Source organism: Lynx rufus, unplaced genomic scaffold (assembly GCF_022079265.1).
Source record: "Lynx rufus isolate CCGP_SWC_20201006 ecotype Redwood Valley unplaced genomic scaffold, mLynRuf1.p SCAF_20, whole genome shotgun sequence".
NCBI lineage: Eukaryota > Metazoa > Chordata > Mammalia > Carnivora > Felidae > Lynx > Lynx rufus.
The window spans coordinates 13,335,831-13,360,506 of NW_025814835.1; the positions used below are offsets into that span (position 1 = coordinate 13,335,831).

A 24,676-nucleotide genomic window follows, 5' to 3' on the forward strand; every position below is an offset into this window, starting at 1 on the left:
CTTGTTCAAGAGATCACTGATATATACAAGTCAAGTAAATCTAACCCTTGAAAACTGTTCTCATCAACTTGATCATGTCACCCAGATAGCACTTAAATGAGGCCCCAAAGATAAGAGAACCAGAGAAGCTTTTTTTGTAAATGTATCTTCTTCCATGATTTCCGTAATTTTAGGGTTCACCAATTCAAGGTATAAGTTGAGAGAGATCCTAGACCCATTTTGCTGATGAGCAAAGTAAGGCACAGAGGTGTGTAAGGGATGAGCTACTTTTAGTCATGGGTTTGTCCCTGTACCTCTTCTGTGACCCTGAGCCCCCCTCAGCCCCACTTGTTTAGGGAGAGGCGAGCTTGCCACAGAAGACGATCATGTTGGTAGGGATGTGCCTTATGAAAAACAGGAAAGGGTGGTTCGCCATGAACTGAGCTCGGATGGGGAGTCTTTTTACAACGAAGCTGTCCCCAGTAGCTGCTGCTGCCTCGGTGCCCTCTTCATTGACATCCACGTATGACTTGTGGATGACCTTCGATAAATGCAGGCCTTTGGCTGGTGATATTCCAGAGAGATCAGCTTTGATTTCATTGAAGACATCTGTCATCCCAAGGGAGTTTAGCAAAGCATTTAGCTCATACTTCATTTCAAGTTTGAACCTGGGGATATGCACTTCAACTTCCCTCTCTACCATGTTAGCAGAGCTGGTCCATTCGTAAAACGTCTTCATGTTCAGCTGTTTCTCTATCTAAGAGACAAAACACAGATGAGCCCATGTAAGCCAAACACATGCCTGTGGCATTAAATGCCATTCATTTTATAATTCTCAGTGTGCATGATTCCATGTATTGCTTTCTTTTGTACCTTGAAAATATGCTCAAGTCCTATCTGGGAAAAAACAAAAAAAACAAAAAACACAAAGAATGTTGCATTCAGCCACATCTTCCCCATTCTATTGTCTACTTTTCATCAATGTTTCATAAGTAAACTCCCCAAACGTGTATCCTACAGTCTTCTGCCTTAACTCCCTCAGATGCAGACTTCACCTAAACTCCCTCTCTTGCCTCTGAAGTCCTTGTGTTTCCTGGATGAAGTCACCATTTCTTGATTTGGTTCTCAACTCCGAAACATTAAATCACACCCTCTATTACAAATTTGTTGCTCACTTGACTTCTGTGATGCCAGGATCCCCTCATTACACCTGGCTTCCCTCCTGACTTTGCCCTTGCCCTCACTGCCTCTGCTATGCGACTACTCCCGAAGTCCCAAAGAACTGAGGTTCTACACACCTTCCACACCTCCGCTCAGCCATGCAGCCTACCAGGCCCCTTCTCATCCCCCCACCCAGTGCCGTCATTCTGTGTAAGCCCTTCAAACCGCTCCCCTTGGGCATGTGATCCCTCCAGCCAGTCCTCCCCACAGCTCCAAGACCAGCAGGCCAAAGCCCATCATCCCACAACAAGAGTTGAAAACTTTTTGTCACCTTCTCTCCATCCTGACAATATACAACCAGACATAAACTATCTTTTCCTTTTGTCCTTTTCTGCCCTAATCCGAGTTACCATGATGTAAATCTGTCTTACTGGTCTCATATCTCTAGGGCATTTTCATGAGCATTTTGCTCTAGTTGGAACCACAGGGTACCCTTGTTCACCTATTCATCTTCTACCCCTCCACCTGTGAGACATCAAGGTTACTCTACTAGGAGCCTTCCAGATCCCCTCATTGTCTACTCTCTCTACTCCCACAGGACTTCCAGCAGAGTATCATGGCACTTGTTACATGCTATTTATAACTGTGTGTTGGAACCACACGTTTGTCTATGTTTCAGAACCCACTACGTCTATGTTCTATGTGCCAGAACCCACTAGAATTCTCAGCATAAACAATGTTTGGTGTATGAATGGCTAAACGAACAGATAAATGAATGCATCACAAGCTAATAAAGACCACTTCTACACTGCTTCCAAAATGCTATCTGCCTCCAAATATCTTCCCTGGCAGCCCCACAACAGGTGCCCAGAGGTCTGAGCCCCTCTGAATCGGCCATGCCAGTATCGCACCTGTTCTCCTGGCCACGGCCATGCTTCTCTTCCTAGATGTCCACACACACACATCCCAACCCAGGTGCTTCAAGAAGCCTTCCCTAGGCCCCGCCCGCCCGTGCCACATTGTTTAACCTCAAGCAGGCGCTCCCTGCCTTAGAAACCTCCGACTGGGACCATCCCATCCGTGCGTGTACGTCAGCTTCCTCTTTGTCATTCCCGCAGAGCACTGGAGAGTTCCAGCAAGGCTGGCGAGGTGTGCTCACTCCATGTCAGTGGCTTGCCTGCTTCTGTGCTAGGCAGTTTTGGCTGCAGCCAAAGAGGGGGGCTTTGACCCAAACCCCTGCCACCACCATGACCTTTTCTCAGTGGCTGTGGCACTCATTTCCCCTACAATAGCAGGATGCTAAAAAAGAGTGGTTGCCTCATGAAAGCATGTTATAACTGGGTTGGAAAAACTGCTCCCGAGTGGAAGGTGGCTTAATCAGATTGCTGTGTACTAAGACCCTAACCGGCACTACAGATCCATCACTAGAGAAAGATGCTTCCCAAATGTCAAGTAAGCAGCAGGTGCATGTATTAGTCCAAGATGGCACTTTTGCCTCCTTGTGCCCTCTTTTATGGAAGAATAGATTATTCCCCCTGAAATGCATGGTCCCGAAGGCAGGGCCCAGGGTCCCCCTTCCTCTCACAGCCCCTGCGGCCTACCGCTGAATCCAGCGTGTGACTGAATTAGGGACTGACCACACTAGCGTCACACACTTGTGCACATGTGTTTCCTCTTCACATTAGCAGTCTCTAACTTCACCTGTTCCAGGCTGGCCGTGCCCGCGGGAAGCAGAACAATCATGCTTAGTTTGTGGTTCACGTAGGGCAGCTCCAGAATTTGCATCCGCGGCTCCTTTATGAAGGCTAATTTATATGTTCCCGTTTGATACATCATTTCCACAAGTACGCTTTTACCCTATTAAAAAAAAAGGGGGGTTCTCATTAGGTACAACAGTCACATATTTGCATGCACATGTACGTATGCTGATGTTTTCGCAAAACATGAATATTTGCATTAACACTAAAGGCGTGGGTAAAATAAAACCAATAAAGGACACCCTTTATTACTTTCCTTTGCAAAGGTTATGAATTTTTTATTTTAAAATAAGTCATTGTTAGAGCCTGTCTAGTTCAAATACTATATACAGTCATCTACATATAAAATTTCTTTTATATATTAGCTTGAGACGCATTCAAAACGAAGCTAGCGTTACCACCTAAGATGATTTATGTGGAAAAATGACATCATAGGATCATTTTCTTTGCTAATCCAATTGGAGGCTCTCTAGGAGAAAAGTAATACGGAGAGCTGTGTTGTGCTGAGAAAGCAACCCCAGCACACGTGGACAGAATGCATGGCTACGGGAACAGGCTCTCTTATCTGCGAGAGGGGTGCCAGTCTCCAAAGGCTCCAGTTACGGGCCCCATCAGAAAGATTACTGGCACTTCGTGAGGAAAAATGAAAGTAAAATTCACAGAAAACACAATTAAAGAAACCTATGGAGGGGCGTCTGGGTGACTCAGTCGGTTAAGTGTCCAACTTCGGCTAAGGTCGTGATCTCGCAGTTCGTGAGTTCGAGCCCCACATCAGGCTCTGTGCTGACAGCTCGGAGCCTGGAGCCTGCCTTGGATTCTGTGTCTCCCTCTCTCTCTCTGCCTTTCCCCCATTCACGCTCTGTCTCTCTCTCCCCCCGCCCAAATAAATAAATAAATAAATAATAAACATTTTAAAAAAAGAAAGAAACCCAGACCAGTGTCTTCACTGAAACTTTCTAAATTGGCCTTAACATTCTCCAGAATTTATCATCAGTCTGAAAACAAAATACTTACCTCACTTAGCAGAAAAGGGGTTTTAATTGTCTCTCTTTCCTGAAACTTATTTTGCCATTGTCCTTTGAAATATATGGCATTCACCAGGACCATTACACAAGAAGGATCAATTGTGCCCTTTCCAAAGAGGTTTGTGACTTTTCCTTATAATAATAATTAAAAAAAAAGATAATATATTTGGATTAGAACTTGGGTTTATTGATAACAGAGAGTTGAACATTCACTAGAAATCTGGAACCATTTCTTAATTTTTTTTTAATGTTTATTTGCTTTTGAGGGAGAGACAGAGCGTGATCAGGAGAGGGGCAGAGAGAGAGAGAGACACAGAATCTGAAGCAGGCTCCAGGCTCTGAGCTGTCAGTGCAGAGCCCGACGTGGAGCTCAAACCCGCACACTGTGAGATATGACCTGAGCCAAAGTCAGTCGCTCAAACCGACTGAGCCAGCCAGGCAGCCCTGGAACCATTTCCTTTTTAAGGCTAGTTATAAATTTGAGACACCAGAAGAACCCTTTTATCTCCTGGCCATGGAGGCTGTCCTTGTCAAATGACGTTTATATCACAGGATTGAATGCTTTGTTATTTCTAATTAGAAGATGGCATCCAGAGAGTAGCTAGTATCTTAGCTAATGATCCACTTGTCTGATACCTAGTCATATCCAATGCCTTCCTATACATTACTGCTTTTTTAGAAAATCTTTAATAATTTCTTATGGCTTCCCTTTAATAGTTATCAGGCTTCATACTTACCAGCACTTCACCACATCCAAATAGGTTAAGCATTCAAAAGATTCACTGATTCTTACAATGTACTAGCAATTCGTGTATCACAAGTATATACCAACACTTAAAGTAAATACATATCTAAAAATCAGAATTTATAAAAAACATACAAGATGTTTACTGCTTTGTTAATATACTGTTCAAATTGAACACCAAGCCCCCTTGGTGCACCCTGGTACACTGCAATTTACAAAACCTTAATTCAATACAAGCTAGCAATAGGAAACATAAGGATATCTGGAACATCAGACTCTAAGCTTAATTTTTCCACTACTGTTCCAAGTAAATTAACAGATCTGAAAATGCGTAGATCTTTCCAAGCATTTTCTAACTTAATACAAAGAACTGAATAAATGCATATTTTAATCTTGTCACCTATTACTAAACTTGAATAACACCCATCAGTCCACCCATCAACAAAATATTGTTGACACTTCACTGATAAGTGAAATAGTGAGATACAAATATGTTAGGGGCAGTCTTTAGGCTCAGAGAAGTATTTATTTTGTACTACTGACATGTTCTTCATAAATGCAATTAGCTTTAATACTTTGATGTTATTTCATCCTAATTTTATTACTTAATAAGCTTTATTTCTCCTGTATCAAGGAATATGATTGCCTACATTCATAAACCTCAGAGACTACCCGTACAATGAGTTGATGGCATAACCACACAGACAGGGATTTCAGCATGGTACTTTGTGCACCTCTAGTGGGATAGACCCAAAGGACAAAAAGAACTCCAAACAACATCTTAAGCTACTGTTATATTTTATTAGTATTGTTATTTGGAGACTGTGTGTATTGTTGGATGATGCAATTTTGCAATAATATTGGTGACATTGGAATCTGGGATTTTTGACACAAGATAAAAGGGAAATAGATGTAAAAAAGGGAGGGCTGTTAAGTAAAAATCCTATGAACCGGAATTTGAATTGGTCGTATCAGTAAGAAATTATGCCGTATTTCATCTAAAAAATGTATTCACTGAGAAGGCCTTTAAACAATGACCATGCCAGTATCAATGGGAACTCTTGTACCCAGGCTATGGTCTCTAATATCACTTCTCATGAGAATGATCCAGGATTCCCGCGAGAAGTAATTCTAGGTCATCAGCAGGACATGAGTCTGGAACATCTGGTAAAATCAGAAAGCAAAGAAGCCATCAAATTCCACAAGAGTAGGGTCAAAAGGACTTAGGAGCCAATATAAAGATGGGACCCCTGACTAAAAGGAGACAATAAATTGAAACATCTCAAAATGTTTAAATTTATGAATTCATAATGATACTTTAAAAAGAAAACTTGGGGCACCTGGGTGGCTCAGCTGGTTAAGCGTCCGACTCTTGATTTTGGCTCAGATCATGATCTCTGAGTTCGTGGAATCGAGCCCTGCGTTGGGCTCTATGCTGACTGAATCCCTGCTTGGGATTTTCTCTCTCCCTTTCTCTCTGCCCCTCCCCTGCTCAGCTCGCTCTCGCTCTCTCTCAAAATAAGTAAAAAAACATTTAAAAAAATCTTTGGGAAAAAACTCATTGGCTGTCTTCGAGGATGCTCAGAGGGAGTAAACGTTGGCTCAAAAACTGGTATTGAAGAGAAGGAATCTGGCATCCTTTTTTTTGTTTGTTTTCCTCATATCAACTGTACTTAGAATAACCAAATATTTTATGAGTAGAAGTTTCTCATAATGCAGATTATAAAGAAGGAATGGAAGAATTGGAATACTGCATGGGGCGCCTGGGTGGCTCAGTCAGTTGAACGTCCGACTTCATTCAGCTCAGGTCATGATCTCACGGTCTGTGAGTTCGAGCCCTGCATCAGGCTCTGTGCTGACAGTTCGGAGGCTGGAACCTGCTGCGGATTCTGTGTCTCCCTCTCACTCTACTCCCACCCCCCAACTTGTGCTCTGTCTCTCTCTCCTTCAAAAATAAATAAACATTAAAAAATTTTTTTAAAGAAATGTTTAAAAAAAAAGTATTTTTAAAAAATTAGAGCTAAAGGAAGCCAGGCAGTCAATGCTGAAGGGGTAAAGATCTCATAGGCAGGAGAAACACAAACAGATGAGCTCAACAGGGACTTCTGAATAATTTTTTCCTCAAGGTATAGTGAAGTTTCAAAAGTTTCCCCAAGCCTCGATAAGGAAAAACATGACAGAAACTGAAGACCAAGAATTTAAGAACTACTTTTCTCGGTGTCTCAGTGCTAGTGAAAAAATAATTGAAGTTCAGGAGCTGGCAAGGTGGGAGAGATGTTTCAGAATAACGCAAGGAGCAATCCACTGAGAATGTATGGCAATTTAAATACCTATGCACTTAAAAACGCAGCCTCAAAATATGTGCAGCAAAATTGGACATAACTAAAAGGAGAAACGTAAAAATCCACAATCATAGTGCAATATTTTAATACAGCTTTGCTCAGTAAATGATGATAAAAAGCAGTCAAGAAAGAAGCAAAGACACTCAAACACAGACATCACAAATAACAAAGTCAGCCTAACCGATAAAATTAAAAAATCTCACCCAGTAACTAAAGAATACACATTATTTTTAAGTGCACATGAAAATTTTACCAAAATTAAAACATATGTTTTACCTCAAAAGTCTCAATAAATTGCAAACAATTGAATTATTATGTTCTCTGATTACAACAGAACTGAGCTAAAAATCAGTAACTAAAAAACAACCAGAAAAAATTTCCACTTTTAAATAACTCCTGAGTCAGAGAAGAAATCTCAATGAAAATCAGAAAATATTTTGAGGCCCCTGGGTGGCTCAGTTAATTGAGCATCCAACTTTGGCTCAGGTCATGAGTTTGAGTCCCACATCAGTCTCTCTGCCTCCAGTGTGGACGGATTCCACTTCAAACCCGCTATCCCCCTCTCTCTCTGCCCTTCCCCACTCATGTGTGCGCATGCACGCACACACTCACTCTCTCTCTCTCTCTCTCTAAAAATAAAACATTAAGAAAAAAGAAAATCAGAGAATATTTTGAACTGAATGATAATGGAAATACAATGAAAAACTGTGAGATGGAGTTAAAGTCATACCTAGAGGGAAAGCAATTGTCTTAAATGCATACATTAAAAGAATGTCTGAAAATCAACTGTTCATCTCAAGAAAATTACAGAAAGAGTAGTAATTTAACAGCAAGATAGTAAAAAGAAGGAAATAAATGATAATCATAAATAGTCATGTAATAAAAAAACTACAATAGGGAACACACAAGTTGATTCTTCGAAAAGACTAAAAAATTACCAATCCATAACAAGTCTAATTAGGAAAAAAGAAAAAATGCACAATTCATGTTTCCAGAAATAAAAAAAGAGAAAACATTATATAACCAAAAGACATTAAGAAGGTAATACAACTTTATTATGAGCAATTTTATGCTAATACATTTGAAAATTCAGATAAAATGGCTGTATCCCTTGAGAAAAAAATTCAAAAACGTACACAAGAAGAAACAGAAAATATAAGTAGGTCTCTATTTATTAGAGGAATCAAATCTCTAATCAAAATCTTCCCACATAGAAAACACCAGGCACAGAGGGCTCACCTTGGAATTTATGTAAGATTGTTTATGTAAGATTGGTGTGAATTCTTCCAAATATTTGAAGGAGAAAAATTCACACCAATCTTGCATAAACTCTCTTTTGGAAATTAGAAAAAGGGGAGAAACACTGCCAACTGGTTTCATAAAGTGAGTATAACCTGGATACCTGAACTGACAAGAATATTTGAATAAATAAAAACTAAGGTCAAATTCTTTCATGAACACAGGTGCAAAACCTCTAAAGAAAATATTAGGAAATCAAATCTGGTGATATGCAAAAAGCATAACATACGATGATCGTGTTTTGTTTATCCTAGGACAAAAAGGTTGGTTTAACATTAAAAATCAATGTAGTTCCCTAAATTAGTATACTAAAGAAAAAAATCACAGCTAAATAGATACAGAGAAGGCTTCAATATGATATGGTTAGTATCTATGCCTAAAATTCTTAGTAAACCAGAAATAGAAATTTCTTTAATCTGAAAAAATGCATTCATAAAAATACAGCAACAAACATTATGCTTAAATACATATTATTAAAACCATTCAGAAACAAGATATAAATCCAGAAACAAGACACAACGTAAGGATGCCCAATATCAGTACCTCTATTCAGCGGAAGGTCCTAGCCAGTAAGAAAAGAAAAGCAGCAAGGAAGGCTGAAGAGGAAATGACTGTATTTATAGAAAATCTAAAATAATATGAGTAAACTAGAGTTATGAGAACTCAGCAATCTTAATATATGACAGCCAGTTATACACTCCTACATCAACAACAAATAAAATTTGGAATAACTGATACTAGTAAAAATTCAGTAAACACCTCAAATATCTGAAAACCATTTGTCAAAAGACATTAACATAGAAAAATACAAAATGTTAATGAAAGACATTAAAGAGGACCTAAATAGAGATAAACTTCATGGAAGTGGATTGGAAGCTGAATATTATAAAGATGCCTGTTCTTCTCCAACTCTATAGACTCCATATCGCTCCAACTAAAATTTCAACTAGAATATTGACAAAAATTGACAAGTTGATTTTAAAATGTACATGGATTCCACTTATGAGTGAAATCATATGGCATCTGCTCTCAGGCTGACTTATTTCACTTAGCATAATACCCTCTAGATCCATCCATGTTGTCTCACATGGCATGATCTCATCCTTCTTTATGACTGCATAAGAAAAACAACAAATGGGGGCATCTGGGTGGTTCAGCTCAGGTCATGATCTCATCATTCATGGGTTCAAGCCCCGCGTCAGGCTCTGCACTGACAGTGTGGAGCTGTTTGGGATTCTCTCTCTACCTCTCTCTCTGCCCCTCCCTTGCTTGCTTGTGCTCTCTCTCTTTCTCTCTCTCTCTCTCTCTCAAAATAAATAAGTAAACTTAAAAAAATGAATAAACAAAGAGCAGAATCAGACCTATAAATACAAAGAACAAAGTAATAATTGCCAGAGGGGAGGGGGTTGGGGGTTGGCCAGAATGGGTGAAGAGGAAAGGGAGATACTGGCTTCCAGTTATAGAATGAGTAAGTCAAGGGAACAAAAAACACAGCATAAGAAATATAGTCAGGGATACTGTAATAGTGATGTGTTGGGACAGACGGAGCTACACCTGCGGTGAACACAGCATAATTTATAGACTGAATCACTATGTTGTACACTTGCAACTAATGTTACCAGCGTGCATCAACTATACTCAAATGAAAATAAATAAAATGTATGTGTAATGCAAAAGATCAAGTTAAATCAAGGCTCTTTGGAGAGGATCAACAATGGACTTAGACTTCCAGCTATCAAGACATATTATAAAGCTACTATAATTGTGGTATTTTCATGAGAATAAATAAATAGACAAATGGAGTCCACTGAAGAACCCAGAAACAGACTCACAGATATGATCATCCGGCTTACGAAAAAATGTACGTTGGGAGTGTAATGGTGACAGGATCCTTTTCCCAATAAACAGTGGTATGTCAAGTAGATGTCCATGTGGAGTGGAATGAACTTTTAAATGAATCTTGACTGTAGTGAAACAGTAAAGCTTCTAGCGGACAGCATAAAAATATTTTCATGAGCTAGGAGTAGGCAAAAGATTTATTTAAAAGTATGCCAAGGTACTGACTATAAAAGAAAGGATTGATAAATTTTGCTCCTTTGAAATTGAGAACTTCTATTCATCAAAGGCACCATTAAGGGAAGGAAAAGACAAGATACAAAATGGTAGAAATTACTTGCAACATACATATTCAATATATGCAAAGAATTCCCTAAAAATGTGTAAGAAAAAAAACAGACAAATCACCCTGATGTATGGACAAAATATTTAAACAGGCACTTTACAAAGGAAGATACGAAGTGTATAAAAATGTTCAATGATATAATTCAAAAAGGAAATGCAAATTAAAACTAAACTCACTACAATGGCTAAAGTTAATAAGACTCACAGGTGTTGGCAAAGTTGAGGAACAAATAAAACTCTCATTCATTGCTTGGGCAAGTGCATTGGTAAACCACTTTAGAAAATTGTTTTGGGGGCGCCTGGGTGGCTCAGTCGGATAAGTGTCCGACTTCGGCTCAGGTCATGATCTCACACTCCGTGAGTTCGAGCCCCCCGTCAGGCTCTGTGCTGACAGCTCAGAGCCTGGAGCCCGTTTCAGATTCTATGTCTCCCTCTCTCTCTGCTCCTCCCCTGTTCATGCTCTGTCTCTCTCTGTCTCAAAAATAAATAAAAACGTTAAAAAAAAATAAAAAAAAAGAAAACTGTTTTGTATCTATTAAAATTAAATATACACATACCTTATATGGTCAGCAATTTCATTTCCAGGTATCCATCCAACAAAACCACATACAGTATATGTACCAAAAGAAGTGAATCAAAATGCCGATAGCAGTGCTGTTCATAATAGACCCAAACTAAAAATGTTCCGAGTGTTCATTAAGACTCAGTAGACTGGATAAACATATTTAGGTATTTTCAGAGAACAAAGATAGACATCAATGAAAATGAGCAAACCATGCAACATGTAGTCACAGGGATGAATCTCACAAAATGTTTAGCTTAAAAAACCCTAAGCACATGCTTTATGATTCCAGTTAACATGAAATTTAAAAATAGGCAGAACTAATATATAGTAAAAGGAGTCAGAGAAGTCTTAATGTTTGGCAATAGGGTGGGTTTGTTTCTGGGAGGAAACACGAGAGTGGCCTTGGAGTGTGCCCTTCCTAGTAACTAATGTTTTATTTCTCTGACCTGCTAAAGGTAGAGGGGGGTTACCTGAGAGCATTTGCTTTTGTGATAATTTCTGCTTTGTGATAATTCATTGAACAGCACACATATACTGTATATATTTCTATAAGTATATATATATATATATTTCAGTCAAAAAAATTATTTTAAAAATCAAGATGAGGGCCACCTGGGTGGCCCAGTCAGTTAAGCGTCTGACTCTTGATTTCAGCTCAGGTCATGATCCCAGGGTCTTAGGATCAAGCCCCGCATCATCTACCCCACTGAGCATGGAGATTAAGATTCATTCTCTCTCTCTCTCTCTCTCTCTCTCTCTCTCTCTCTCTCTGCTCCCCCAAACTTCCCCCACTTGCACTCTCTCAAAATTAAATTAAATTAAATTAAATTGAATTAAATTAAATTAAATTAAATTAAATTAAATTGAATTAAATTAAATTAAATAAAAATCCAGACGTAAGAAACATACTGACCAACTGCAATGTATAAATGTTACCTGAGTCCTGATTCACACAAAACCGAGACAATGGGGGAAATACAAAAACTCGCTGCATGTTTGTTAATATAAACGGTTATTTTTAACTTCCTATATGTAATAATGGTGCAGTGGTATTTTCTTTTAAATAATTTATATTTTTGAGAGACACAACCTGAAAAAAGATATCTGGGCTTTGTCATGGAAGAGGCAGTGAGAGAAGAGTGAGAGTACAGATAGAGAATTGGCCTTAAGTAATAAATCTTGCAGCTGAGAGGTAAATAAGGATTCACTATATTATTCTCTCTCTTTATTCTTTAAATCTTTCCTTAACTAGATGTTTTTACATAATGAAATGAACACATCTTTAAATCTAAATATGTAATCTGCCATTTTTTAAGAAGTATTTGACAACTGCAAGATTTATTTTAAATTTTTTTTTTTCAACGTTTATTTATTTTTGGGACAGAGAGAGGCAGAGCATGAACGGGCGAGGGGCAGAGAGAGAGGGAGACACAGAATCGGAAACAGGCTCCAGGCTCTGAGCCATCAGCCCAGAGCCCGACGCGGGGCTCGAACTCACGGACCGTGAGATCGTGACCTGGCTGAAGTCGGACGCTTAACCGACTGCGCCACCCAGGCGCCCCATGCAAGATTTATTTTAAAATCACGAAAGGTGGATTTCAATTGAATTAAATTTAATTGCAGAATGTACAACCCTTCTATAAAGTAGAAATACTGTTCTTCTCATTCTCAGAATCACCTGGCTTAACTCACAATCAGGACAAACGACTGTAAAGAATATTCCAAAATACTCCCTTCTTGTCCTCCATTGTTGATCTGTCTATGTTAGGTCCTGAATGTCACCCAGCTTCCTTGTTAGCATTGACTCAAGAGAGTTTATCAAAACAGTGCAATTAAAGTTTGAAGACACCCGTGGGACTTATTCTTACCATTAGTTTTACTTTCAACCCAAGCATTAATAGTTTTCCTCGTTTCTTCTGGAGACCGTTCAAAATCAACAGTTTGCGGCGTGGTTTGATACAGTTTCTCAGAACAGTTTAGATATTGCTGTAAAAAGAAAGGACAATAGCACAACACAAAAACAGTAGAAGGGAAGCAAAAGCCTACAGCTCTATGTGTTCTAAAAATCACAACACAGAGGGGCACCTGGGTGGCTCAGTCGGTTAAGCATCCAACTCTTGATTTTGGCTCAGGTCATGATCTCATGGTTCATGAGTTTGACCCCCAAGTCTTGGGCTCTGAGCTGACAGCGTGGAGCCTGCTTGGGATTCTCTCTCTCCCTCTCTCTCTGTCCCTCCCCTGCTCGTGCACACTCTCTCTCAAAATAAAAAAAATGAAACTTAAAAAAAAAAATAAGTAAAATAAAATCGCAACACAGAGACAAAAGCAGCTCGTGTTTATATGTCTGAAAGGAAGCCGAATCCATGTATACTTATTCTTTAATTTTTTTTTATGTTTATTCACTTCTGAAAGACAGAGAGAGACAGAGCACAAGCAGGGGTGGGGCAGAGAGAGAGGGGGACACAGAATCTGAAGCAGGCTCCGGGCTCTGAGCTGTCAGCACAAAGCCTGACACGGGGCTCGAACTCATGAGCCGTGAGATCATGACCTGAGCCGAAGTGGGACGCTCAACCGACTGAGCCACCCAGGCACCCCCATGTATACTTATTCTTAATAAAGCAAATGGATTTAAACAAATCAAACAGCTTTCCAAAAGGAATGTTCAGAAGTGTTTGGTGGTCTCTTCTGCCCTATCATTGGCATTCTTTGTTCTAAAATGCTCAAAGCAAAATGGCAAGATACAATTTACTCTCACTGCTCTGTCCTCTCAAACAGACAAATGGGAGTCACTGCCCTACGTTCTAGATGGGAAAACTGAGGACTAGAGTGACGAAGTGATTCAGGACCGGGGTGATTACATTTTGCTTGTTGGAGGCCTAACAGAGGGCTTGGTCTCCTCGTGGTATCCCTAAAAGCCACTATAATTAAAATGGTAATAATATTCTCTGGTGGACATAATTGACATTTTTTCAACTTTATGTAAAATGTGAACAAAAATAACTTAAGGAATTCACTATTTTACTCACCTATACTAGTAATCCAAGTAAAAATAGTGTGCAAAATCAGTATAAAGAACCTAGCCCTCTCTTTTAACCAAGTTCCCAAGCTGGCCCCAATATGACATTCTGGACCCACCACTGATTACCACCCATGCATGGCCCTTGATTTCTAGAACCGGGAACTTTCCACTGCCTCACTGCCAAGGCACCAGTCAAATCTACATTGACTCAAATGAAATTGCCTGCTGTTCCATTCTTGAGACCTTGGGGACATACCTCTATGGTATGTCCATAGCAGGACCCAAGGCCCCACCATGAACTGAGCAGGATGATACAAGACTTAGAAATATGGCAGTGTGAAAGTGGCTGCCTGGGGTGTGGCTTGCCATTTGCTTAACTGGGTTCTCTTGTGCCTAAATCCATTATAGAACAAAAGGAAAGCTTGCTGAGAGCAAACTCTGGGCCTCGGGATGACTCTTGTCCTGAGCTGGTCCAACTGTGGCTAGAACATGCTTAAGTGATTGTCCTTAATCCATGAGATGAAAGTTTTTCCAGACAGAATCCTGGGATAATAATATCTCATGCATGATACAGATCATGACAATCTGCACGACACTAATGAGGAGCTTCACATTTCAGGAACAGATGCATTCGTCATTATCCCAAATCAACATTTCTCTACTACCTACGTCCAGATCACTGTTTGGGGAAGACACGGGGCGGGAGAGAGAGTATTCCAACTTTAGGGACCATGACTGCTAATCCCCACCACATCAGCAGGCACTCCATAAAAGAGTCACCGTAAGCTTTTAGGACAGTAGGAAACAACACTTCTGAAACAGGTCCACACCCCAGGATGGACCACCCCAAGTTGCAAAAATTCTGACAATCAACTGTTAAGACACAGACTACATTACCAGACTAGAGGAGAACATTAGAAATTCAGGACTTCATTCTGCTTCCCCAAGCCAGCATTTAAATAAAACTGGTCAAATAAAAGTTATGTCACTGAGGCTAGCATTTCACCTTAATCACATCAGGATAACACAGCAATTAAAACAGAAAGATAGATTTGGATAGGGGTCGCACTCAGGCTTTGCCACTTAATTATCTCGGCTACCTTTGTCAACTTGACTTTTCAGAATCCGCCTCACAATTGTAGAATTAATGGCAATTTTGTACTTATATTAGGACTATGTAGCAGTTAATGTGATAAGACCTACAACGTATTAAGTAAACGGCACATGGTAAATAAACACTCAATAAAACTACATATTACACTACTGTTGGGAAATGTTATAAATAGTGTTAGAATCTTGAAGCTAAAAGGGATTTAAGTCTAATTCTCTCATTTTAAAGATAAAGGTGACTTTCCCAAAGTCATGTGTCTCACAGGGAACAGAATTCACATCTCTTGGCTCCCAGTCCGGTATGCTTCCCATTGATTCTTAGTACTCTGTCATTAAAGACCTCTGAAGAAGGGGTGAGAAACGTATTTTGCTTTTTCATGATCCACAAGAGAATTCTTAACTACTTTGTTTTGTGCTTCATCCCTGACCTCGCTTCTTGGACAACTTTGGTGGTTTTTGCAAAAATAAAATTGTTATGTGATATTTCACAACTTTAAATGGGATTTTGATAAAACCATTTCACTGAAACTCTAAGTCAGCTCAAAATTTAATCTCTTACAGATGAATGCCATGTGGCTCTTCTCACTCTTCCCTTATTTTATGGTTTGAAACCTAGAGGATGCCAAGACAGCTGTGGGTCACCATTCCAGACGGACTTACCTGATGGAACATCATCGCCTTTGTCCCATAGAGTCTGTTGGCCATGCTGAGGGTATAGTTAGAGTCTGGCTGGTTAATTTGAGAGAATAAGACTCCAAACGCTGAATGAATCCTTCCAGCTTGGCTGCACTGAAGCACCAACAAACAAAGGATGGAGTATTAAGTTGCTTGATACTTGATATTAAGTTACTTGATACCTCTTGCCATTGGAGGGTTATAAATAATGTGGAAACAGTAAGTAGACAGCAAGGTGTTTGCCTCTGAATAAAAGGGTAGGGAATACTAACAAGCAAAGAGTTGGGGAGTTTAAAGCATGTTCCTTTTCTAGATTTCCTCCAGCACAACAATCTCAGCACTCTGTGACCTTAGTCACAAGTTGTGTGCAGAACTGTAAGCTACTGCAAAACACACAAGCACTTGTTGGCGCCTATGGTTAAATCCGAAAGCACAAGTTTTCATAAAGAGATCCTAGTGGGGTCTTTAGGGTGACGATCCAAATTTTGCTGCTGTCCCTGTACCTATAGAATCATCTCTGTCACGCTCCTTTCAACGTCTCCATTTTCTGTGTGACCATGGAACCAAACACTTTAGCCCTTTGCTGAACTGATCTCACTCAGCCATCCAACCCATTCCCAGGAGCAATTCTGTTAGACCTACGGCTTTGAGGCATCTGCACTCAAGGACATTATTGGGGTCTACCCACATTCCCTGAAGCAAAGTTTCCCAAACTACGGACGTGCTTTAATCTCCTCACGACAAGTTGGGTTCTGTGAAGCAAGTATTTTTTGAACCTGTATGTATTTATGTGTTTTCTGAATCAATCACAATCAAACACATAACCATATCACGTGTGAGTTCTAATTTTGATGTCAACAGGAATTCTCCTACTAGAAAGAAGTGGGAATCACAGTCCCAGGCAGTGTGGGCTGGGCAACATCAGGCCCCGTTTTCCTGGGGTCTAACTATAAGGCAATGGGTCCTCTCTCAGTGACCCCACTGCAAAAATCTACTCCCTCACAGATGAGGCTGGCAGACTCAGTCCCATGTTGAGATTTACGGCACAGTCCATGAAAGAACAGAAAGCTTGAGCAAGAATAACAATAAGACATATGATAAAAGCTGGGGGACTTTAATACTGTAATTATTTTCATTATGTTAACTGTAGAGGCTGTAGCAATTACCAGGAAGACTAAAGGACTTGACCAACGGAGACAATGCTGCCGGGTCCTTTAGGGGCCAAAGAGGGGCTCTGCCACTCAACCCCTGCACTATTAGTCCTCGGTGCTCTTATGTTGAAGAGCATTTGATAGCTCAGTAGTGATACTATCATACCTTAGCTGAGGCCTTGAACTCTGGTTTTAAGGATTCTGCAATACGATTAAAGTGAAGCACCTAGGAAGGAAAAAGAGGAGTCAATTGATATCAAAAGCAACATACAGTCTACAAACGTGAATATTTACAAGTTATCTGTTTTTCCATTTCAGAAAATGACCAGTGATAACAGCTAACATTTAGTGATGTCATCTTCCGGGTACCGAACTAAGCTTTGGCATATCTTACTGAATCCTCGCAAGAGCTTCGTAAGTAGATGCTATTATCCCCATTCACGTAGGGAAACCGAGATCAAGAGAGAGGTTCCCTGACAACTGTCTGTCTGTCTCCAGACAGTAATGAGGCTCCTCTGCCCCCTCCTACTGTTCTCAGGCCCTTCACTATGACAGTGACCCTCTAGGGTCATGTAAAACATTACATGGTGTCCCTTTACAATATCTACTTTAAGCCAAGAAAATCATGAAAGTGCATCAAAATATGGAGGGAAGAAATAAAGGACAAACAATAATATGATGTATAAGTATCCAAAGAGTTGTTAAGTGATATTCATCTAGACTTTCCATAGCGATCAAAAATACATATAATGGAAAAATCACTATGTATCAGCCTTTGTAACCAGAGAAGTCACCCCTTTTCTCTTAGTCTTTCTGTTTCCCCATGTGTAAAATAGGGATAATAATCCCTACCTACCACATAGGGCCGTTGTGAACGTCAAATGTACTAATGAATTATTTTTTTTACACTTGAGAGCTTTTAAAGTGTTATTAAGTTTTTCTATCGGTTGCAATCCTGGAGGGCAAAGAATAGTATCACACATGTGTTCTCTGTCATATTTAAATCACTGAAAAAAGTGAACTCCAAAAGTAAACTACAGAAGGGTATGCATGGGAACACCAATGGGAAGGAAGAGACTGTGTTGCATTTATTGTGTTATTTGCATTATAAGTATTGCATCATTTAACCATTATTCTAAGAAATATGATTTTCCCCAATGTGTTTCTTCAGTCACAAGATGGCAGAATTTCCTTGGTATCAAGATGCGTGTATCTGGCTGACCCAGACGGGTGCACAGAACATGTGAAAGGTCTGTGGAAATCTCTGCTGTGTTCCATACCTTCTCCATCTGCCCTGCACTGTTTCCTCTGGCCCCAAGGAGAACCATACTTAGAGCATAAAGCAGACTCAGTGGTGAAAAGAAGATGTTTTCTCCTACGTTGTGCCTGTTCAGCTCTTTGAACACATCAAGGCAAAAGTCAACGTTTGCTGTGCTGAGAGGATCCATTTTATGCCAAGCACTACCTGAGAACACATGGAGGGAAAAAAAATCTCAGAATATTACTTGGAAGTACAGGTAATACATAGAGTTCGGTTATTAAATTTCACGAATTTATGAGTCTGAGCACACTGCTTCGTGAAAAATTACATACTCACTAATGAATAGAAGTCACTAATGAATAGAAATCACTAATGAATAGAACATTTAGTGTTCCTTTCAACCAGTGGTTCAAGGCTGTCTCACTCTCATTTGTGAACATTTAAAAGTAATTGTTCTGTGGCAGAAGAGCGGAAGGAATTAGGTCTTCATGCTCTTAATGTCCATGCTACAAGATCCTCCTCATCCTGGAATTTGTACAGAGAAATTCTCTAGCTACACAAGTTCAGCCAAACAAATTGCTTTACCACCAGACTGCACACCTTCACAGCCTCACAGGAGAACACTTTTCTCTTTCCAGATACCTTCAAGTTCTCCCCAGATAGCACTGTAAAAACATTAATTACCTGCTGCTCATCCCTTCCTTTCCTTTCCTTTTCTTCCCCTTCCCTTCCCTTCCCCTCTCCTCCCCTCCCCTCCCCTCCCCTTCCCTTCCTCTGTGCTAAGAGGACACAGATTTCATGAATCCACTTTCATGTAACCATGCACTTCAGAGAAGGCTTCAGGATCTCCATACCCCAGGGGCCAGCCTTGACTAGCGTAAGCCAAGTGAGGTAATTCTGTCTCCTGCAACAGTGACTAATTGGGTACCAACTTTGGGTTATATTCTGAGGATCCAATGTACAGCATGGTGACTCTAGTTAATAATACAGTATCGTATAGTTAGTTGAAAGTTTCTGAGAGTAGATCTTAAGCATTCGTGCGCACACACACAGGAAGTTAACTGTGTCAGGGGTTGGATGTGATCCTGGGAATCATTCCACGGTGTTTATGAATATGAAATCATCACACTGTACCTTTTAAATATATACTATTACATTTGGCAGTTATTGCTCAGTCAAGTTTGGGGGGAAACAAATAAAATTTTAACGATCAGAAGGTGCCGTGATTCTTGCCAATAAGGACAAAAAGTCATTGCTGGGCTTCTAGAAGAGGCTTCCCTCTGATAAAAAAAGAGAGAGAGAGAGAGAGAGAGAGAGAGACTCACAAGAGGAAGACATCCCTCTTCTTCCTCTTGTTTGTCTTCATGTGACTACTATCACAGCAGCGACTGTGTGACCGGGATGTAGCCAGCCCAAGAGGATAAGCCAGACGTCAGAGAGGAAAGGTGGACAGAACCTGAGTCCTTGTTGATGCACCATTAAGTGGATGGATTAATCCACCCTGGATCTGTCCTACCTTGGGATTTCTCATCATGTAGGATGAGGTTTGCTTATATTTTAACTCATTTTGGTTGAGTCTTCCGTTACTTGCAACAAAAAGCACCCCAGCCTCCCCAGGGATTTCTTCCTACGCCCTTGACCGCTAGGACCCATTAGCCCACCTGCCTCACATTCACACATTTCTAGCACAGCTATGTCTTTCTCCCTTATTTAGTTCCCCAGCGATCTACAACTACTTTGTTCTTCTTCCTCTCATCTTCTAGATTACAGCTTCGCACTCTTGTAGAATTCAAGTCTAGGCCTATATTCTGTAGGCTATTATGACAGGTGACCAGTCCACTGCCTCCGCCCGGGTATGTTTATTTTAGTTACTAACCTGCCTTGTTTTCAGTACATATCTGAGTTGAGCTCACTGGAAGTGTGTTCTCTGGGGCGTGACTCTGTTGGCTACTGATGTAGGCATTCGTGTCATACCTCTCACTAAAACATAGTTCTCTGTGCCTTTAGAGCCAAAGGAAGCTAAGCTGAAGGTGAATGCCTCAGAACTGGGGCTGGGAGGAAGGTGCACAGCCCAGCGCTTCTCGGGCAGAGACAGCTGAAAGGAAACGTGTCCCTTGTAGACTTTCAAAATAATGACCCACCAAATTTATATGGCAAAAATGGTGATGACACATCCCTGTAATTAAAACTGGTTGTCCTAAAATAATCATTAAGGACTAAGTGCTATGTATTCGAATCATCAGACCACCCAAGATAGTATAATAGAGCCTAGCAGTTATATTATAACAAGCCTGGACTGTATTTTTCTTTGCTTTGGACAATTTTTTTTAAAGGTATAACCCAAAGGTTTTGCTAATCTTATTTAATGAAAATACTAGCATGTGCCTTTAACAGGATACTGTTCTTCAAGTCAGTTTTAATACAGCTCTCTGTAGCTGGTCTAATAATAACAATATTATTGTTGTTATTCCAGAGCGACATGGATAGAGCTTGAAAGCTCTTTATTTCACTACCTTAATAATGAAACCAGTTTTGGTCCAATAATGAGGCATGTCCGAGGCAGATGCTCTTTATACTGCCTTCTGCGTTTCGGTAAATGGGGTAAGCTAATGGAATCAGGTTCTAGAATGAAATTTCAGATTTCAGATTTATAAGAGAACGTAAATTTATTCTTCTTACACCTACATCATCATATTGTCATTATTAAAAACCTGCCTACATATTAGAGTGAACAGTAGCCCTACAGTTATGGGGGTGCCTAGCAAAAGAGTCTGGAATATACTGATAGACCACCTGTATGAGCCACCTACTTTTATATTACTAATCTGTTGGTTTCTTTCTCTTTTTTCAACCACAATCATAGAAAGCAGAAGTGATCACACCCCTCAGTTCTTGGCACAGCTATCATTGGGCCATAATTCTCTTCTTTGCTAACTGACTTCAACCCAATTCATTTTCTTTCTCCTCCATCCCCGTAGACAACACTTATCATTCGTTTAAAGCATATTCTTATACCTACATGTGTCCTTAAAAAATATTTGTTTCTTTATGTAGCTTTTCATTTTCATAAATGAGCTTATATCAAGTAATTTCTTTTTCACTGAGTACTTTTTTAAGACTCATCCGTGTCACTCTGGAAACATCATCTGTTACTTGCAAGTACTGTGCTTTTGTGCCTTTGCATTTTGCCAATCCATTCCCCAGTGACAGAAGCCCAGACGGCCTCCTCCTCACATCGTCACCAGCAGTGCTGCGATGGGCATCCTCACACAGACCCCCCGATGCTCCCGTGTGAGATCTTTTCACAAAGGAAAGGACTGCATCACAGGCCATCCATGTACATGCCAAGCACTGCATACGTTATTCAGAGTTTAAGTCGTACAGGATGGGTCAGGTTACCCCAGTTTTGCAGACAAGGCGGTGAGGGGTTGAGAAATTCACATGGCATACGTGGGGTGGCCATGACATGAACGCAAGTCCATGTCTTCCGAAACCTCTGCTCATTCCACTTGCCACTGGACACATTCAGATAAGCTTTTATTTGAGGTAACATGACTTTACTTTTGTGGCACTGTGACTATTATCCCTAATTGATAAGGACAGCATCTTACCAGAAAAATTAAGACATTTTGTCCAAGATATAAGGCATTAATAGGCTTAATCTGTTCACGAATGGTTACTAAATATAGTATTATTTGCCTCACTTCACAGTGAGATCTTCTAGCTCTCCAAGCATTTGGTTCACAATACCAAGAAGAGAAACATTAGGCTTAGGTTTTTCAACAATTACTGGGAATACATAATTCTAATTAATTCATGAACTTTGGCATTTGGCATATCTATTTGCAAGATAGAGTTTTCACTATCGTTAACCTAGCTCTTAAGATCTCGATTTTCATCATTCACTTTCCAAGGCCCCACTCTTCTTAGTACAACAGAGTGTCCATACTAATCTTAAACTCAACAGATTTTATGCAGTAACCTTGACTGACAATTTCCCCTACATCTGAGTAATTGTCTTTGGAAAACACTGAGACACAAATATGTGGATGAATTCGCCGATTCTTGTTAACTGAGTAACTTCCTCACTAGATTTAGCATTCTTTGAGGGCAAGGAAAATCTACCGGTGAAATTATCAGTGTCTTGCACAACCACCCAATCACCAACACATATTAGAGAAGTCAACATTATAAACAGTTTACAGTTTCTGGTCTAATTAATATTATGCAGTCAGTTGCCGAAAAGAGGATGCCACGAGGGACAGAAGTCCCAAGGTACACAGAATCCTACCAAAGATGCATAGGCCCCAGAGAAGGTTCCACCCAGGAGATGAGGGAGAGCTAATGTGCCCCTAGAAGTAGAAGGACTTTGAATTGAGCTCCCAAAGAAGGAAGGAATTGCAGAAAATTCCTTGTAGTGTATCGTCCTGCCTGCTTTTAGACTGAAAAAACCCCTCCCAAGCAAAAGGAATAGGTCACCTGGAGGCTGCCGTGGGAGAAAACCAAGAAAAAGATGCCCGAAACTGCAGCCCTTCTAGGTTAAGAAGGGGGATTTCTAGGAAAAAAATAAAAAACTATTCAGGAAATGCGAAGAGAGGACATGTCTTAGAGGGGGATGTTGGCAATAAAGTATTGAAAGAGGACACAGCACTGGAAGGCATTCTTCCCAGGACATCAAGTTATTGATAAGGCCAGTCCAGTGCAGTTAAGATCTTCTAAAGAATCAAGAAGAGTTTTGCTACACAGAGGCCACGGCCATGTGTAACCAGCTCCGTTCTGGATAAGGGTTATTGGTAAGTAGAAAGTATCAACAGAGTTCTATTTTGCTAAACAAATCAGAGGTTGGAAATTAAGTCAGCCTGCCTCCAGGATTTTAAAAATGCACACCATCCACGTTAATGTATTAACAAGCATGATAATGTACTCATCAAGGGATCAGCAAAAGGCACGCTCAAAGAATAATCTTCGCCCTCGTGTGGCTCATTACACACCTGTCCAAACGTCCTGTTTTACTGCTCTTATCTGTTCGGGTCTGGCAACAAGCGCAGCTGAAACACTGAAGCACAGAAATACTTCTCTTTACCTTTGCTGCTTTCCCGGGTGAAGCGGACAATTTGGCAGGTGAGATTGGAGCTGTGTCCCTGACGAGGAAATATAAAGCCTTCACTTTTTGCCCCTCCCTTTCCATTGTGTCCTTAGTGATTCAGCTCCACATCCGCCTGGCAGAAAGCACAGCCCTGGGAAGGAAGTCCCTCTAGAGGCCACCCGGAGCTGCCTTGCATCTAGGAGACTCTCAGGATGGCCAGCGCTTTCTGGAGAAGTGTGCAGTGCTTACCCGCCTCCTGCCCCGCTAAGGAGGAAACATTTGCAAGGCTAATCTCTGTTCGAGAAAATAAGCTGTCTTTCTAAAAGGAGTACCTGGAACATATTCAAGTGGGCAGGGCCGTGTTCAAAATTCCAAAGACTGCTGTTTCCGTGTGCATGGCACAGAGCAATTCAAAAAGAAAGCTCTCGGCTGTGGCAGAAAGATTCCAGCCATGATGGCTGCTTCCTGGCCTGAGGCCCATTCATCCCGAGATTTTCTGAGCTCTGTCGCGCGGAGTAGATGTTTTTGTGCGAAGCTTCTGCAATCTGCTGGCAGGTAATTCCTGTCCCATATAAAGGACATAAGAATGAGCTCAAGCAGGACTTACTCTGTGGTTTCAGTTTAAAAGCTTGGTAGGAACAACAAGCCACCTCTACCTAAACTGAGTTCAGAGGTATGATTCAGCACCATGCAAGAAAGATTACAAATTAGGGGTAGAGATCAAAGCTGGAGACAAAAAAAAAAGGGGGGGGAGCTGTGCAGTAGTCGAGAATCAGCGCCAAGAGACAAGCCTAGCTTCCCAGAGGCTATTTTTGCCCGTGTGATACAGAGCCCAGCCTCTCCGGGGGAATACCACTGTCCACACTTAAAACTATGATGGCAGCCTGCACTGCACTTACGGTAAGAGAAAGCCCTTTATGGCCAGTGATTTTTCTTTTCAACAGGATGTTCTCCCCTAGTCGAAACTCAACCATTCTAAAAGACATTAAGAGCCAGAAGAGTGAGATGTAAAATTGTGGCCCTACTAGCCACCAGGCCCAGAAGATTCTCATAGAAATAAGTGTATACAACGAACCCTACAGAACTGAAAAGAGTCCAGGATCTGTCCAGTCTTTTTTGCCCAGGGCAAGTGTTTTCTGTCATGAGCCCATTCTGCCTGGGGGTTTCCATCCACTTGGAAGCCTCGTGTCCATGGCTAGCACTCACCTTCCACCTCTTCATCTTGTCTCATCTCCCTGCGGATCTAATAAGGAAAAGGCTGATTTGCTTAGCTTTCTTGCTATCTAAGGATTGAGCTGATCAAAGATCTTTTCCATCCTC

The 24,676-nt window shown here is 40.7% G+C and overlaps 1 protein-coding gene across 2 annotated transcripts; it reads right to left on the reverse strand.

The window, feature by feature from the left end:
• Positions 1–331: 331 nt before the first annotated feature.
• On the reverse strand, positions 332–18,466 carry SERPINB11 (serpin family B member 11). 2 transcript variants are annotated; one of them, XM_047086145.1, is made up of 7 exons: positions 18,290–18,466; positions 17,176–17,235; positions 15,844–15,972; positions 12,923–13,040; positions 3,912–4,054; positions 2,842–2,997; positions 332–736 (listed from the first exon to the last, which is right to left on the reverse strand). In XM_047086145.1, exons 1-7 carry the CDS (start codon positions 18,455–18,457, stop codon positions 332–334), a joined length of 1,179 nt encoding a protein of 392 aa, XP_046942101.1. In that variant the 5' UTR covers positions 18,458–18,466. The 2 variants fall into 2 exon arrangements, with proteins under 2 accessions (XP_046942101.1, XP_046942100.1); XM_047086144.1 differs by lacking the exons at positions 3,912–4,054; positions 12,923–13,040 and having other exon boundaries at positions 18,290–18,457.
• Positions 18,467–24,676: the final 6,210 nt, after the last annotated feature.

Coding starts and splice junctions, on each gene's coding strand:
- SERPINB11 (XM_047086145.1), bottom strand. CDS start 18,457: ATGGATCCTCTCAGCACAGCAAACGTTGACTTTTGCCTTGATGTGTTC. Junction 17,236..18,289: donor GTGCAGGGCAGATGGAGAAG/GTATGGAACACA, acceptor TTTCCTTCCTAG/GTGCTTCACTTTAATCGTAT. Junction 15,973..17,175: donor AGTTCAAGGCCTCAGCTAAG/GTATGATAGTAT, acceptor TTGGTGCTTCAG/TGCAGCCAAGCTGGAAGGAT.